Genomic DNA, 14730 nt, shown 5'->3' with positions numbered 1-14730 from the left:
TAGAAGTAACAAGTTATGCTTCAATTTATACAGGGCATTGATGAGACTGCATCTTAGATAATTTGTGCAGTTTTGGTCACCTTATTTAAGGAAGAATATGAATATATTATGGACAATTTGGAGGAGGATTATGACACTAATACTTGGAGTAACCGGTTTGCCTAGATGGTACAGTATGGTCTTTCTTTTTCTGGAGTGTCAAAGCATAAGGTCTGAAGTCTGTAAGATTCTTAACTGTCTTGACAAGTTGTATGTGGAAATGATGTTTCTTCTTTTAGGTGAGGCAGAACCACTGGAAGAGTGATTTAAAATTAGGGGTCAGCCTTTTAGGACAGAGATGAGGGGATTTTTTTTATTCTCTCAGAAGGTTGTGTGACCTTGGAACTCTCTGCCTCAGAAGGCATTGGATGTGGGATCATTAAATATTTTTAAGGTCAAGTAGATGATTTATTGTTGTGTAAGCCAATCAAAGGTTACCCAACATGGAATTTTGAACATAAACAGTGGAGCAGAGTTGAAGGGCTGAATGGCCCTATATCTGCTCCTAATTTGTGTGTTCATAAATGGCTTTCGCTGAGGTCTCGTCACTGCTGCTATATAACCCCAATTAGTAGAACATTGTATATTGGTGTATATATTAGATCTATCCTTTTTTTTCATTTCCTTAATGACACAATCAGAAGTTGGTCTCAAGGCTTTAATTCCTTAAACCTTGTGATCTCTGAAGCCTGTTTTGGACAAAGTTAATTGTTAATGGATTAACCTGAAAGTGATACTATTGAGAGACAATACATCAAAGACTTTTGCACAGTGTAGCAGTTACTCAAATGCTTGGAACTGACAATGTACTGTATTTAGGTAAAAACAATGACTGCAGATGCTGGAAACCAGATTCTGGATTAGTGGTGTTGGAAGAGCACAGCAGTTCAGGCAGCATCTGAGGAGCAGTAAATTCGACATTTCGGGCAAAAGCCCTTCATCAGGAATACAGGCAGAGAGCCTGAAGGGTGGAGAGATACGTGAGAGGAGGGTGGGGGTGGGGAGAAAGTAGAATATTGTACGTATCTCTCCACCCTTCAGGCTCTCTGCCTGTATTCCTGATGAAGGGCTTTTGCCCGAAATGTCGATTTTACTGCTCCTCAAATGCTGCCTGAACTGCTGTGCTCTTCCAGCACCACTAATCCAGAATGTACTGTATTTGTAAAGTACAGGTAATTCTCTTATTCTTGAGAAATGAGGGAGGTGATATTGTCCTCCAGACTGATGTTTGTTACTCTGACCTATGTTTTATCATGTGCCTTTCTCAGCATCTGGGTTTGTTTGAGTTATGGTTTAAACGTTACTAAAAGTCATCTCCTTTAAGAAGGAAGGCATTTAAGGACTACATATGTTTTTTATTTGAAAGCTGGAAATTAGGTACTACTGTGTTTTTATAGAATTGACCAGTTGTTTTCTTCATTGTGTTTTGTTTATTGATGAAACCTGGTAAGACATTTTTATATAATGGTCAAATCAAGCCAATCAGCAATGTAAGTGATTAAATGCGTCATTTATACATTTGTGATGATTTAGTGTACCATTCCCATCAAGGGTTGTGACATGTCCTAGTCCTGAGGAGTGCAATACGAAAAGCTTTGCTTTGGTGTCTCCTTTAGCAGTGTTTATTATGGAGACATAGGCTCTCTAACTTCTGTTATCACTCGTTGAAGCGCTTTTTGTCACTCACTGAGACACTGTTAGAAGTGGCCCCAATACTGTACGTTCCAATGGTTCGGATGTTACTGAACCCTAATTTGGCTGAGGATTCGATGTTGCAAAGCTACAATTGAGCTGCTCGGGCATGTCAAATTACCAAAGGATCTTAAAAAGTATTTCAAATAGGGTGTGGCAAGGTTTCAGAGTGTTCTGTGGAGAGAGGGGTTGGGAGTTTAACACGCTTCTTCCTGTTTTGCAGCTTAGTCACAAGTTTTGTAGTTGGCCTCAGCACCCATCAGCTAAGAAGAACTTAAAGCATTGCTGCTCCTGTTTGTCCCCTCTGCTGGGAGAGCAAGAAATGTAGCTGTTGAATGAAGACAGGATCAGTATCATTTATGATTCTCCTGTGGTTGAAATGTTTACCGACATTCAAAAACAAAGAATGACCTTTTGTTTTGCATCTGTCGGCTTAGATCAAACTATCCATTAGGAAATTAGAGCAGCCTAATGAGAAAGAGAGGAAGAAATTTAGAAGTATCAGAAACAATATAATATGGTTTAATATGAAAATGAAACAGCAGTCTTGCATTTGCTTTCATTTACTTATTTTGCCAGACATGAACTTTGTCCTAGTCGTTACATTTTTCACAGAATCATTGAATTCCTGCAGGGTAGAGGCAGGCCCTTCAGTCTGTCGGGTCCACCCCCCCCTGAAGAGTATCTCACCCAGACCCACCTCCCCTGTCCTATTCTGTCCTTGTAGTCCTGCAATTCCATGGCTAACTGACTTAGCCTGCATGTCCCTGGACGCTATGGGCAATTTGTCAAGGCCAATCCACCTAACCTGCACACCTTTAGACTGTGGGAGGAAACCGGAGCAATCGGAGCAAACCCTTGCTCACATGGGGAGAATGTGTGTGGAGTTTGCACAGTCACCTGAGGGTGGGATTGAACCCAGGTCCGTGCTGCTGTAATGCTGTAATCACTGAGTCACCATACTGCTCTTCACTGCTTCTATTGCTTTTTCATTGATTTTATTCATTAATTCCTGAACAGAAATTCTCATTGCATTTGGTTACCAACCAACAGAAGACCTCTTTGTCCTCTTGCAGATTGCCAGGCTAAGGGAAGAGGGCTCTAGACATTTAGAGGAACAGCAGAGGCTCGTCAAAGAACAAATACTGCTGGAGAGAGAGCAGAGGCTGCAAGGTAAAATAGTGCCTGTTTATCAGTACGTTTTGTTATCTGGGAACTCTCATTTCTCATTTTTATCATTCATCCTTCCCATATTCTTTGCCCACATGGACCATGGCCTCATGGGTGAGGCTGACCATTTGCCAAATTTTGAACTTTATGGCTTAGTCTGCAGGCTAGCTATCCTGTTAATTATAGAGTCAAACAGCACAGAAACTCTCCCATGCCAACCATTCCCAAACTAAACTAATCCCACCTGCCTGTGCTTGGCCTATGTCCCTCCTAACATTTCTTATTCATGTTCTTAACAAAAGGTCTTTAAACTGTTGTAAGTGTACCTGCATCCACCACTTCCTCTGAGCCACTCTTTGTGTAAAAGAAAAGTTGCCCCTCCTCTCATCTTAAAAATATACCCCCTAGTCTTGAAATTATCCATCCTAGGGAAAAGACACCTGCCATTCACCATATCTATACCTCTTATGATTTTAAAACCCTCTATAAAGTTACCCCTCAATCTCCTACGCTCGAGTGAAAAGAGTTCCCACCCTATCCAGGCTCTCCTTATAACTCAAACCTTGCATTCCTTTTCTGAACTCTGTCCAGCTTAATAATATCATTCCTATAACAGGATGACCAGAACTGGAAACAGTACTCCAGAAGAGGCCTGTTTAACCTGTACAACCTCAACATGTTTTCCCAACTCCTCTACTCAAAGGTCTGAACAATGAAGGCAAGCATGCCTTCTTAAACAATCAATTCTGCAAAATCTTGACTGAACATGTAGAGCCTGACTTATCTTGTAGTCTATATTTATAAAATATTGTGCACATTGCAAACTCCACAAATCCATGCATTTAGCCAAGGACACATTGTATTGGTATAGGTGTACTGTTTGTGCTACAACATGTTCTCAGTGTGAGCAAGAATAGATTTTCCTTGAATTCTCACAACACAGGTAAGTTCGCATTTTTAAAATAGAACAAGTTGTTAAAGCTTTTTCTTTGTTACTGGTCATCCAATCTGTCTTCCCTATATGATACTTGGTAAAAAGCCAAGAGATAACATTGAGCCACCTTGTGAATTTCAAGCTTAGCCACAATTTAAGCGTTGTGTTCAATTTTGGGAACCATGCTTTGGGGAAAAACCCAAGCGTGGAGACCTGTTCTGAGAAAAAGTTCATGGCATCAAAATAATATGATAGATAAGAAGTGTAGGAACACCAGCACCTGCAAGCCGCACACTTGGAATATATTGCTGTTCCTTTACAATCATTGGGTCAGAATCCTGGAACTCCCTCCCTAACAACTGCGACACTTGAAAAGAATCTTACATGGTAGACATTATCTCTCAAATCAATGATTTATACCTTACAAAATGAATTCTGCCAGCACAAGTCTTTTTTTAAGGCTATTGTTAAAAGTTGCACAACACCAGGTTATAGTCCAACAGGTTTATTTAGAAGCACTAGCTTTCGGAGCGCTGTTCCTTCATCAGGTAGCTAAGAAGCAGAATCATAAGACACGGAGTTTATAGCAAAAGATTACAGTGTCATGCAACTGAAACGATATATTGAACAAACCTAGATTGCTGTTAAGTCCACTTTAAGGCCATCAACAATCTTGCCAACTTATATCAGTTCAGCTCTTGCTAACTGCATTCTGATGAGATCAAGACAACTGTGCAACCCATGCACTGACAGTATACGTGAGAATGCAGTATCACGTGTGGACTTAATTAGCTGTTCCATATCCATTTCTGTACCTGCCTGAGTGAAGGCTCACAGAGGGCAAAAGGATGTTGGGATCAGGTCTGATGTCCCTTCTTGTGGATCAATGTATGCCCATCTGCCTTCCCCTTTGCCTGGGAAATTTTGAGGAATATAAATACATTGTGCTATCAAGAGAAAATCAAGTCACAAATCTGTGTCAGCAATTTTAATTCTCATCTTTGATAACAAGATTAAAACGTTATGTTTTCATGATAAAATGGACACCAGTTGGGTCCAGGTGCCTTATCACTCATGTGCGAGTGAGCTACATTGGAGAGTGAGCCACTCGATGATGGCGAGGTTGAGGGGGCTTTGGGGATCATTTGGACATATATTGGAGCCAATCCGAAGCCAGCCTGGGGCAGATAGTAGGATGTGGGGACAATACAAGGAAGCAGCCTGGATTTTCCAATGGGGAGAGATTTGTAGCACCAATTGGATTTCAGTTACACATCGGGAACATTGGGAAATCCTGATGGAATTGACTCAGAGGGAATACTCTGGGAAATTGTAAATTCCAATTGACAATTAACCTGCATCTAGAACCTTCTGACAATGTATCTTAAAGTCAGAGATTTCAGAAAGTCCTGATTCACTTGAGCTTAATAGTTACTTGAGCTAAATGTTAGTGAAATCAATACCTACCCTTACTCCCGCCTAGTGATGGATCTGACTTCCTGGCTTACCACTGACACCAAGGTTCACCTCAATTTGAATCAGAGATCACTGAGCAGGGAAAGCCACTGGGGAATTGGGAGGTTGCTTGTAAGGTGTTGGGGAGGACAGCAGAAGGGGCGCAGAGCCAAGAGAAGACCTGGAGCAAAGGCCAGTGGATCATAGAGGAGTGGGGACTTCAGTGAGAAATTAAGCTGTGTGTGAGGCTTTGCTCTATGCAGGGTAGAGGAATGGTGTGGCTGTGAGTTTGATCAGTGCTGGGGCTGACAGATTTACATGTGACACCATTATGTAAGGATCTGAAAATTCAGATATTTAGAAATCTCTCATGAAGGGTATTAAAACAGTTGGCTTCTTTCTGTTTCTCTGTCCTGGTTCAGAATTGGTCACTCTGTTTGCAGTAAGCTGTCACTGTGCAGCAATCAGGCAATGCTGGCACAGCGGCTTATTATTTCTGAGTGGATTTCATATTTTTCATTTTGATGTTCCGTAGGATCTGATGTCCGAACTGATTCCATAAACAACTCAACCCCTAAACTGAAAGTAAGTAGTTCTAATGAGCTGGCTGTTAGCATGATTTGTGTTAATGTCTACAAAATGCAACTTGTATTGTGGGTGTCTCTGTTCGGATGTATGGAGAGCAGTGAATGCAGGCAACTGGGAATCCAAGCAGACGGCCTGAGAAATGTCCTAATTTTCATTTTTAACTGGCATTTGCTTTCCCTTTGTGCAGTGGGTCTAAATTTATTTACAAGCTTTCCTGGTTTTCTTTTAATTTCATCCCCTTTTAATTCTGCACTGGCGATACAGCCACTTATTGAGACAAGATTCCAAGGGCATCAGCCTCCAGTACCTCAAGCCCTAATTTTTCTTTCATTGAGTGATCACTTATATCAGAGCTAATCTTGGACCTGTTACTATCTAGGGTCTGGCTATCTGTGATAGACATGAAGATGCTTGGCTGATTTGAAAAAAAACTTTCTCACTCATTGAGGCCAATAGCAGTGTTTCAACTTGTCTGTGGGACAGCTGGATTTTCACACTGTGGGACCAGCTTTGTTCATTTGAGTAAATTTCAGTGATGGTGCAATTGGATGATTGTCCTTCTGGAGTACTTGGTTCCTCATTATGTACAAAAGAAGATAACTTGAAAGTTGTCTGGATTGATGTACCAAAGATGACTTATCATTTACTTTGAGTACAGCATTGTAACAACGGAGCATTGCTGATCTCAGCCAGGAGTGGTCAATGGAGTATCGAATGCAGGCAGATGCTGCCTGTTAGATTGTGGTAAAGATTTAGAGTCAGTCATTGTACAGAATGAAAGGATAGTGGTGGGTAGCATTAAAGAGTTACTACGTTGATCTCTTCCCTTTCTCTTTCTTAGCTGAAATGGAAGTGTAAGAAAGATGACGAATCAAATGGTGGCTACTCTCATGAATACCTCCTCTCCATTTTGAAGAAGGTAAGTTGTTCTCAAGTATTTTCCAATCAAGAGGTCTTGAGACCCAACCAGATTTGAAAACTCTGAACTGCCACCCCGCCCCCGCAGCCTGCTTCCTGTATTTCCCCATTACCACCTCCGAGGATAGGCTCCAGTTTGTCAGTTCAGATAGTAGCCACCTTTTGTACTGACAAAGAAGTGAACAGCCAGCTTAAAGCAATTTAGCTCTCTCTTCAGGTTTTTAAATCCATGCTACTCATCTACAGTTAAGTACCTATGTAAGCCATTTTGCCAATTTGATGTCATTTATATTCCGTTATATTTCAGTCAAGCCAACACAGTCAAGCCAACTGTATCAGCCTATCTTTTTATTCCTTTCTTCCTCACGCTTAGTTATTTTCCCCTTTAAACTATGGAAAGATGTTTGTGAGCCAATTTCGTTTTCAGGATAATCCAACCATTTTTCTTGATGCTTCACCCACAAATGTTTGCTTTTGTTGCATTAAATGTTACAGCTTGTCTTGGTAGGATTTGACTTCTAAACCTCTGGGTTGGTAACTCACCAATCGAACTGTTATACAGTCAAATGGTGACCGTGACAGAAAACTGGTTCATGTTGAATGTTTAGAGTCAAGGGGGTAGAAATCCAGATCTTTAACCTCAGACTGAAACGTTGCAGGCAGTCATTGCTTTCAGTTACAGTCCTGAAACTCACCACAGTCAGAGAAGATTTTTTTCTTTTTTTTTCTTTCAAGGAAGCACTAGGGAACTCTGGTCAAACTAAATTTGAGACTGCTGTTGAAAGTAGAATTGGCATTCACAGCTTTGAGTTATGCAGTCTTTAATTGACTTGACTGTGCAATTATCGATGGTGCCTCCACAGTTATGACAGCAATGCAAGAAGGGACAAAGTAATAAGTATGGAGAAGTGTAAATTAGTACTTGTTAAAATATTCAAATGCATGGCTTCATGCTAACCTCCATTTGGAAGCTAAATAAAAGCAGCAGCCCTCAATTTGGAGATTGAAAATTTTCCTTCCAAGATATCAGAACTGCAGATTTAAGCAGCTTTGAGAAATTGGTGTTGTGGGAATAAGAGTATGAAATGATGTAAGTAAGATGTAAATAATTATTAGCTTAAATTGAAATAACTGGATACCTAAGATTGAATTTTTTTAAAATGCAGACCAGTCAGTTCATTTGTAAGTTGAAGAATTAGCCTCTATCAAATTAGTTGTTATCATGTCATCATGGGGCTCAGTAAACTTTATATCCTGTCACAAACTGTAGAATGCCATGCCTGTTGGAGTCTGGTAAAGAACCTATTATCCACGAGGGATAGTGGGTTTTTTCATAATAGCTTGGGATTGGCAGTGTGATGTATTTAAAAAATATTCTAAAAGGTTGATCCTACTGCTGAACTCCTTTGCAAGCGATTCTGCAAGAAAATCACGCAATTTCATTTTATTTGAAAGCTATACACCTCTTGTAAGCACTTTTATTTTGGTAACTCTCCAAGTGCGAACTTTCCAAGCACTGAATTTTTGAAGTCTGTTTTCATATCTTGGCCTGATCTTTAAGCACCACCACCCCCACCCCCACCCCATCCAGTTTTGAACTTCCTGAAATGTTCCCACTCTAATTAAGAAGCTGGGTCCCAATAGACCTCCCAGCGTTCATGGCCATATGGTTTGTAAAGGAGGCTTTCTTTGTTCAATGCTGGGTAAATACACTACATGCTGTTATGCTGGGGTCAGTGACCACAAGCTCAAAGGAAGGGTAGGAATCTGACACCTTCCCACATCTACTTGTAGAACATGTCTCCATATGGACATTGAGTGAGCATTACATCAGGCTCAGACATGACCCATCTCTAATTATATGGTTTGCTGAGCCTTGTGTTGACACAAAAGGGGATTGAGTACCATAGAACACTGTCCCAGAGAAATGTAGTGGAAAGAGAGAGTAAAGAAGAAAGTCAAACAAATGTTGCAGTCTCTTGTTGATTCCCAGGGTTTCTAGTTCCTGTGTTTGAAGGGCAGTGTTAGCCATCCATTGCATAAATTATGTGTTATATTGAACATCAGAAATATTATGTCTGTGTCAGCAAGCACAAAAAGGTACTGAGATCTGATGAACTAGTGGGCACCTGCAAAAATTGTAATGGGTAACAAAAAGATCCTGTACACTGCAATTTCAATGTAATGCTACAATCAATTACTTTCCAGAAATACAAGGTCATATATAATGCCCACCAGCCACTGTAGGATGGCCAGAGTGCTGCTACCTGTTGAACTAAAGATGCTGAACCTCCCAATTTTTCCATACCTATGGTTATCAGTTTCCAGATACCAGAGAATAAAAAAAAACTTCTCCTGCATTTCATTTGAGACATAACTTGCAGGCATGCATTGATGTTAACAAGATATGGCTGTGTTCTCAGGTCAAGAATTCTGTGGGGAGGGATAATGAGCAGGAGGTTAGTGACTGGAGAGCACAAAAACTAACAAATCAAATGAAGGAATTCACCACAGTCCCCCTCCATGCTAGAAATTTGCCTTCCCATTCTGTCCTATACTGTCCACAGTTGGACACCATTCTGACACTAACAATTTCCTGTGAAGGCAACAGGTACAGTGCTGACTGTAGTCTCATGGAAAGAATAATATAACATCTAAAGTTCTATATTTGTTTTTGTATTTGAAATACTTTTCTTTTTTTTTAACATGATTACTGTGTATTGGAGTACTGTGTGCAGTTCTGGTCGCCTCACTTTAGGAAAGATGTGGAAGCTTTGGAGAGGGTGCAGAGAAGATTTACCAGGATGTTGCCTGGAATGGAGAGGAAGTCGTACGAGGATAGGTTGAGAGTTCTCGGCCTTTTCTCGTTGGAATGGCGAAGGATGAGGGGTGACTTGATAGAGGTTTATAAGATGATCAGAGGAATAGATAGAGTAGACAGTCAGAAACTTTTTCCCCGGGTACAACAGAGTGTTACAAGGGGACATAAATTTAAGGTGAAGGGTGGAAGGTATAGGGGAGATGTCAGGGGTGGGTTCTTTACCCAGAGAGTGGTGGGGGCATGGAATGCGCTGCCCATGGGAGTGGTAGAGTCGGAATCATTGGCGACCTTTAAGCGGCATTTGGATAGGTACATGGATGGGTACTTAATCTAGGTTAGAAGTTCGGCACAACATCGTGGGCCGAAGGGCCTGTTCTGTGCTGTATTGTTCTATGTTCTATGTTCTATGTTCTATGATTCTTTCTTCCCTATCTTGTCCTCTCTCCCTTTCAGTGAATGTAAATACAGTTATGAAAGCACTGCAAGAAGGGACAAAGTAATAAGTATTGTAAAATGTAAATTAGTGATGACTTAAAACATTAACAATTAATATAAAACAATAACCTGTTACACTCTCAGGCATTTGTTGTTTCAAATACATGTTCTGTTTAACTGTTTGCCGATATGTTTTTTGCCTTTGGCTTGAAGTTATACTTTATGGACATAACTAAATGTTGAGTGCTGTTTATTAAATGCTTTAAAGTCCAAAACTGGCAGAGGATGGTGTTTTGAGCTGGTATCAGATACTAATCAAGAGATATTTCTTCCTACAGTACGGTGAGGTTTTGAACTTGCTCATATCTAGTAAAAAGAAAGGCTCCGCTATTGTGGAATTCTCCTCAACCAAGACTGCTGTGAGTATTGTGTCTCTACTTTTCCAAGGTGGATATAACCTTCTCATCCTCAACACCTATCTGTTGCCTTGGTCAGTAAGTTATCTGTGCCACACAGGCCTGAAGATAGAGTCATAGAGACGTACAGCACAGAAACAGACCCTTCAGTTTAACCCGTCCATGCTGACCCAGATATCCCAACCTAATCTAATCCCACCTGCCAGCACCTGGCCCATATCCCTCTAAACCCTTCCTATTCATGTACCTATCCAGATGCCTTTTAAATGTTGGCAATTGTATCGGCGTCCACCACTTCTTCTGGCAGCTCATTTCGTACACACACCATCCTCTGCATGAAAAGGTTCCCCCTTAGGTCTCTTTTACATCTTTCCCCTCTCACCCTAAACCTATGCCCTCTAGTTCTGGACTGCCCCACCCCAGGGAAAAGACTTTGTCTATTTCTCCTATCCGTGTCCCTCATGATTTTATAAACCTCTATAAAGTCACCCCTCAGTCTCCGACGCTCCAGGGAAAACAGCCCAGCCTATTCAACTTCTTCCTATAGGTCGAATCCTCCAACCCTGGCAACATCCTTGTAAACCTTTTTCTGAACCCTTTCAAGTTTCACAACACCCTTCTGATAGGAAGGAGACCACAATTGCACGCAACATTCCACCAGTGGCCTAATCAATGTCCTGGCTGAACAACAGGCTTTTGCTAAGACAGTTTATCTAAGCCAGAGTACATAAGAACATTAAAAATAGGATCAGGAGTAGGCCATCTGGCCCTTTGAGCCCACTCTGCCATTCAATAAGATCATGGCTGATCTTTTCGTTATCTCAGCTCCACTTACCTGCCCTCTCACCATAACCCTTAACTTTTTGAACAGTAAAGGAATTATCTATCTATCTTAGCTTTAAAATCATTTAATGAGGAACCTCAACACCTTCACTTGGCCGGGAATTCCACAGATTCAGAACCCTCTGGGTGAAGAAGTTCCTTCTCAATTCAGTCCTAAATCTACTTCGCCTAATTTTGACGCGATGCCCTTTTGTTCTAGTTTCACCTGCCAGTGGAAACATCTTCTCTACTTCTATCTTATCTTTTCCTTTCATAATTTTATAGGTTTCTGTATGATCTCCTCTCATTCTCCTAAATTCCAATGAATGTAATCCCAGTCTACACAGTCTCTTCTCATAAGCCATACCCTTCAACTCTGGAATCAACGTAGTGAACCTCCTCAACACTCCCTGTAGTGCCAGTGTATCATTTCACAAGGAAGGAGACCAAAACTGCACTTAGTACTCCAGGTGTGGCCTCACCAGCACCCAGTACAGCTGCAGCATAATGTTCCTGCTTTTAAACTCAATCCCTTTAGCAGTGAAGGACAAAATTCCTTTTGCCTTCTTAATTGCCTGTTGTACTGCAGATCAACCTTTTGTGATTCATGCAGAGGTCCCTTTGCACAGAAGTATGCTGTAAATTTTTACCATTCAAATAATTGTCCTTTTTACTGTTACTCCTACCAAAATGAATGACTGTACATTTATTAACATTGTATTCCATCTGCCAGACCTTTGCCCACTCACTTAAATTATCTCTGTCTGTCTGCAAAGTTTTACAGTCCTCTGCACATGTTGCTCTACCACTACGCTTACTGTCATCCACAAACTTTGACATACTGCATGTTGTCCCAAAGATCAAATCATCTTTGTAAATTGTGAATAATTGTGGTCCCAACACTGATCCCTGAGGGATATCAGTAATCACTGATCACCAACCAGAAAAGCACTCATTTATCCTCATGGTTTTCTTCCTGTTAGTTTTTTTTTATAGATATTTTTATTAGAAATTTAACATTTTTACAAGTTTACAAAAATGAACAAAACTCTCAGATATAAACATTGATATACAATTAGCTCAAATATACAATAGCCAAAATTTGACAACAAAAAAAAAACAAAACAAAACAACAAAAAAAAAACCCCCAAAAAAAAACAACAAAAAAAAACAAACAGACAAAACTCAACTATCTACTAATCTAACCTACAACTAACCAGGGTGTATATTTAAGTCTCTTACATGCTCGGGATGTGTTAACATCAGATATGATAAAACCCGTATTCGTGCGGGATTCCTCCCCCGAGGGGCCGCGGACCAGCCAGGTTCGTAGTCTCAATTAAATAAAAGCCCTTGTTAGGATAGCCGAAATATCTGTATTTATGTAATTCAAAAAGGGCTGCCATATTTTATAAAATAATTCGGTCTTTCGGTGCACCATATTTGTAAGGAAGTCAAGGGGAATACATTCCATAATTAGTCTGTGCCAATTTGAAAGTCCAGGGGGGCCCTCCGCCACCCAGTTCATCAAAATATTTTTCCTTGCACAGAAAGAAAGAATAGAAAATAGTCTCTTCCCGTACGTGTCCAGGGAGGGAAGGTTCGAAAAGCCCAAGAGGAGAGATACGGGGTCCACTTTTATTTCCGTTCCTAAAATTTCTGTCAGGGTACTTGCTACTTTAGTCCAATATCCACGGATCTTATGACAGGTCCATAAGCAATGTACAAGAGTGCCCACCTCTATTTTGCATTTAGGACACATTGGAGATGCTCCTGCCTTAAATTTTGCCAATCGAACCGGTGCTATATGGGCCCTATGAAGTATCTTCAGCTGGATAGCCTGGGTTCTGTTACAAATAGTAATTCTTCTAGCATTTTCCCAGATATCATTCCACGTTTCTGTGGAGATTTCTAGTCCCAGATCCTGATCCCATGTTTTAAGTAGATTATCCATATCTCCCGATACTTCATGTAGCAAATGATAAATATTACTGACGGAAGATACCCCCACTGGTCGTAGGACACTACATTCTCTATCGGATTTATAAAGACTATCTAATAACGTAGTCTTCTTCTGTATAAAATCTCGAATTTGGAAGTATCGAAAGAGGTCTCCATTGGGTAATCCGAATTTCTGACGCAGCTGTCCGAAAGACATCAGGACCCCATCTTTAAATAAATCCCCAAGACATGAGATACCCCTGGCTCTCCAGAGTTTAAAAGTGGCATCTGTTAACCCCGGTTGGAATCCCCATGCTCCCACTATCGGTGCATAGGGGGATGTTTTATGTGAATTACCCTCATTTTGCCGCATTATATTCCAAGCCTTGATTGTATTCAGTATTATAGGGTTTTTACAGTGATCTGTAATGATTTTCCTCTTGTCTGAGAATAGAAGGTTAATAAGTGGGTATTTTACTTGAGAAGCCTCGATGTCCAACCAGATTGATTGTGGATCAGACAAGACCCAATCAGCTATATAACTTAATAGGGAACTTAATTGATATTTCCTAAAATCTGGGAAGTCCAATCCACCCCTTGCCTGTGGAAGCTGTAGCTTCTTCAGCTTAATGAGGGGTCGCCTATGGTTCCAGATAAAGGAACTCAGCCAGCCGTATAATTTACATAAAGCTGTCCTCGGCAGCATCACCGGAAGCATTCTCATAGGATATAGGAGACGGGGCAGGATATTCATTTTGATTAATGCTATTCTACCCAGCCAGGAAATTGGCAGGTCTCCCCATCGCTGGAGGTCCTGCCTTATCCTTTCCAATAAATACACAAAATTAGCCTTATACAACTGACCAAATACTGGAGTAATAAAAATGCCTAAATATAAGAAACCCTCCAGGGACCAGCGAAAGGGAAAAAGGGAACCGTCCGCTAAGCGGGGTATCACAGCAAGGCCACCCATTGGCATAGCTTCCGATTTTGAAAAATTAATTTTATAGCCTGAGAATGCACTAAATGTATTAATAACTTGGATTAAGCGAGGTATGGACATCAAAGGGTTACTGAGGAATAGAAGAACATCATCTGCATAAAGGGTAATTTTATGTTTACCTGTACCAATCCTTGGGGCCACTATGTATTCTTCCTGTTAGTTAACCAATCCTCGGTCCATGCTGATTATATTATCCATAATACCGTGCATCTTTATCTTATGCAGCAGCCTTTTGAGCAGCACCTTGTCAAATGCCTTTTGGAAATATAGATACACCACATCTTCGGGGTCCCTGTTGTTCACTATGCTCATAATGTCTTCATAGAGTTCCTGTAAATTAGTTGAGTGTGATCTACCTTTCATAAACCATGCTGTGTTTATCCAGTGGACAATTTCTATCTCGATGTCTTGCTATTTCTTCCTTGATAATAGATTCAAGCATTTTGCCTACCCCAAAAGTGAAACTAACCGGTCTGTAATTCCTCATCTTTTGTCT

The 14730-nt window shown here is 40.7% G+C and overlaps 1 protein-coding gene across 1 annotated transcript in view; it reads left to right on the top strand.

Annotated features, from left to right (window-relative positions):
* Positions 1 to 14730, top strand: part of dnajc17 (DnaJ (Hsp40) homolog, subfamily C, member 17) — a 164537-nt gene that overhangs the window by 77114 nt on the left and 72693 nt on the right. Inside the window, exons 6-9 of the mRNA XM_043698256.2 lie at positions 2808 to 2904; positions 5826 to 5875; positions 6720 to 6797; positions 10391 to 10471. Coding sequence (XP_043554191.1) covers positions 2808 to 2904; positions 5826 to 5875; positions 6720 to 6797; positions 10391 to 10471 — 306 coding nt within the window. The remainder of the gene's footprint in view (positions 1 to 2807; positions 2905 to 5825; positions 5876 to 6719; positions 6798 to 10390; positions 10472 to 14730) is intronic.

This window comes from Chiloscyllium plagiosum, unplaced genomic scaffold (assembly GCF_037043375.1).
Source record: "Chiloscyllium plagiosum isolate Xiang-an unplaced genomic scaffold, Cpla_swu_hap1 HiC_scaffold_8, whole genome shotgun sequence".
In the NCBI taxonomy this organism is placed as follows: domain Eukaryota; kingdom Metazoa; phylum Chordata; class Chondrichthyes; order Orectolobiformes; family Hemiscylliidae; genus Chiloscyllium; species Chiloscyllium plagiosum.
The sequence above is the reverse complement of the archived record's forward strand: the minus strand, read 5'-3'. Positions and strand labels throughout refer to the sequence as shown.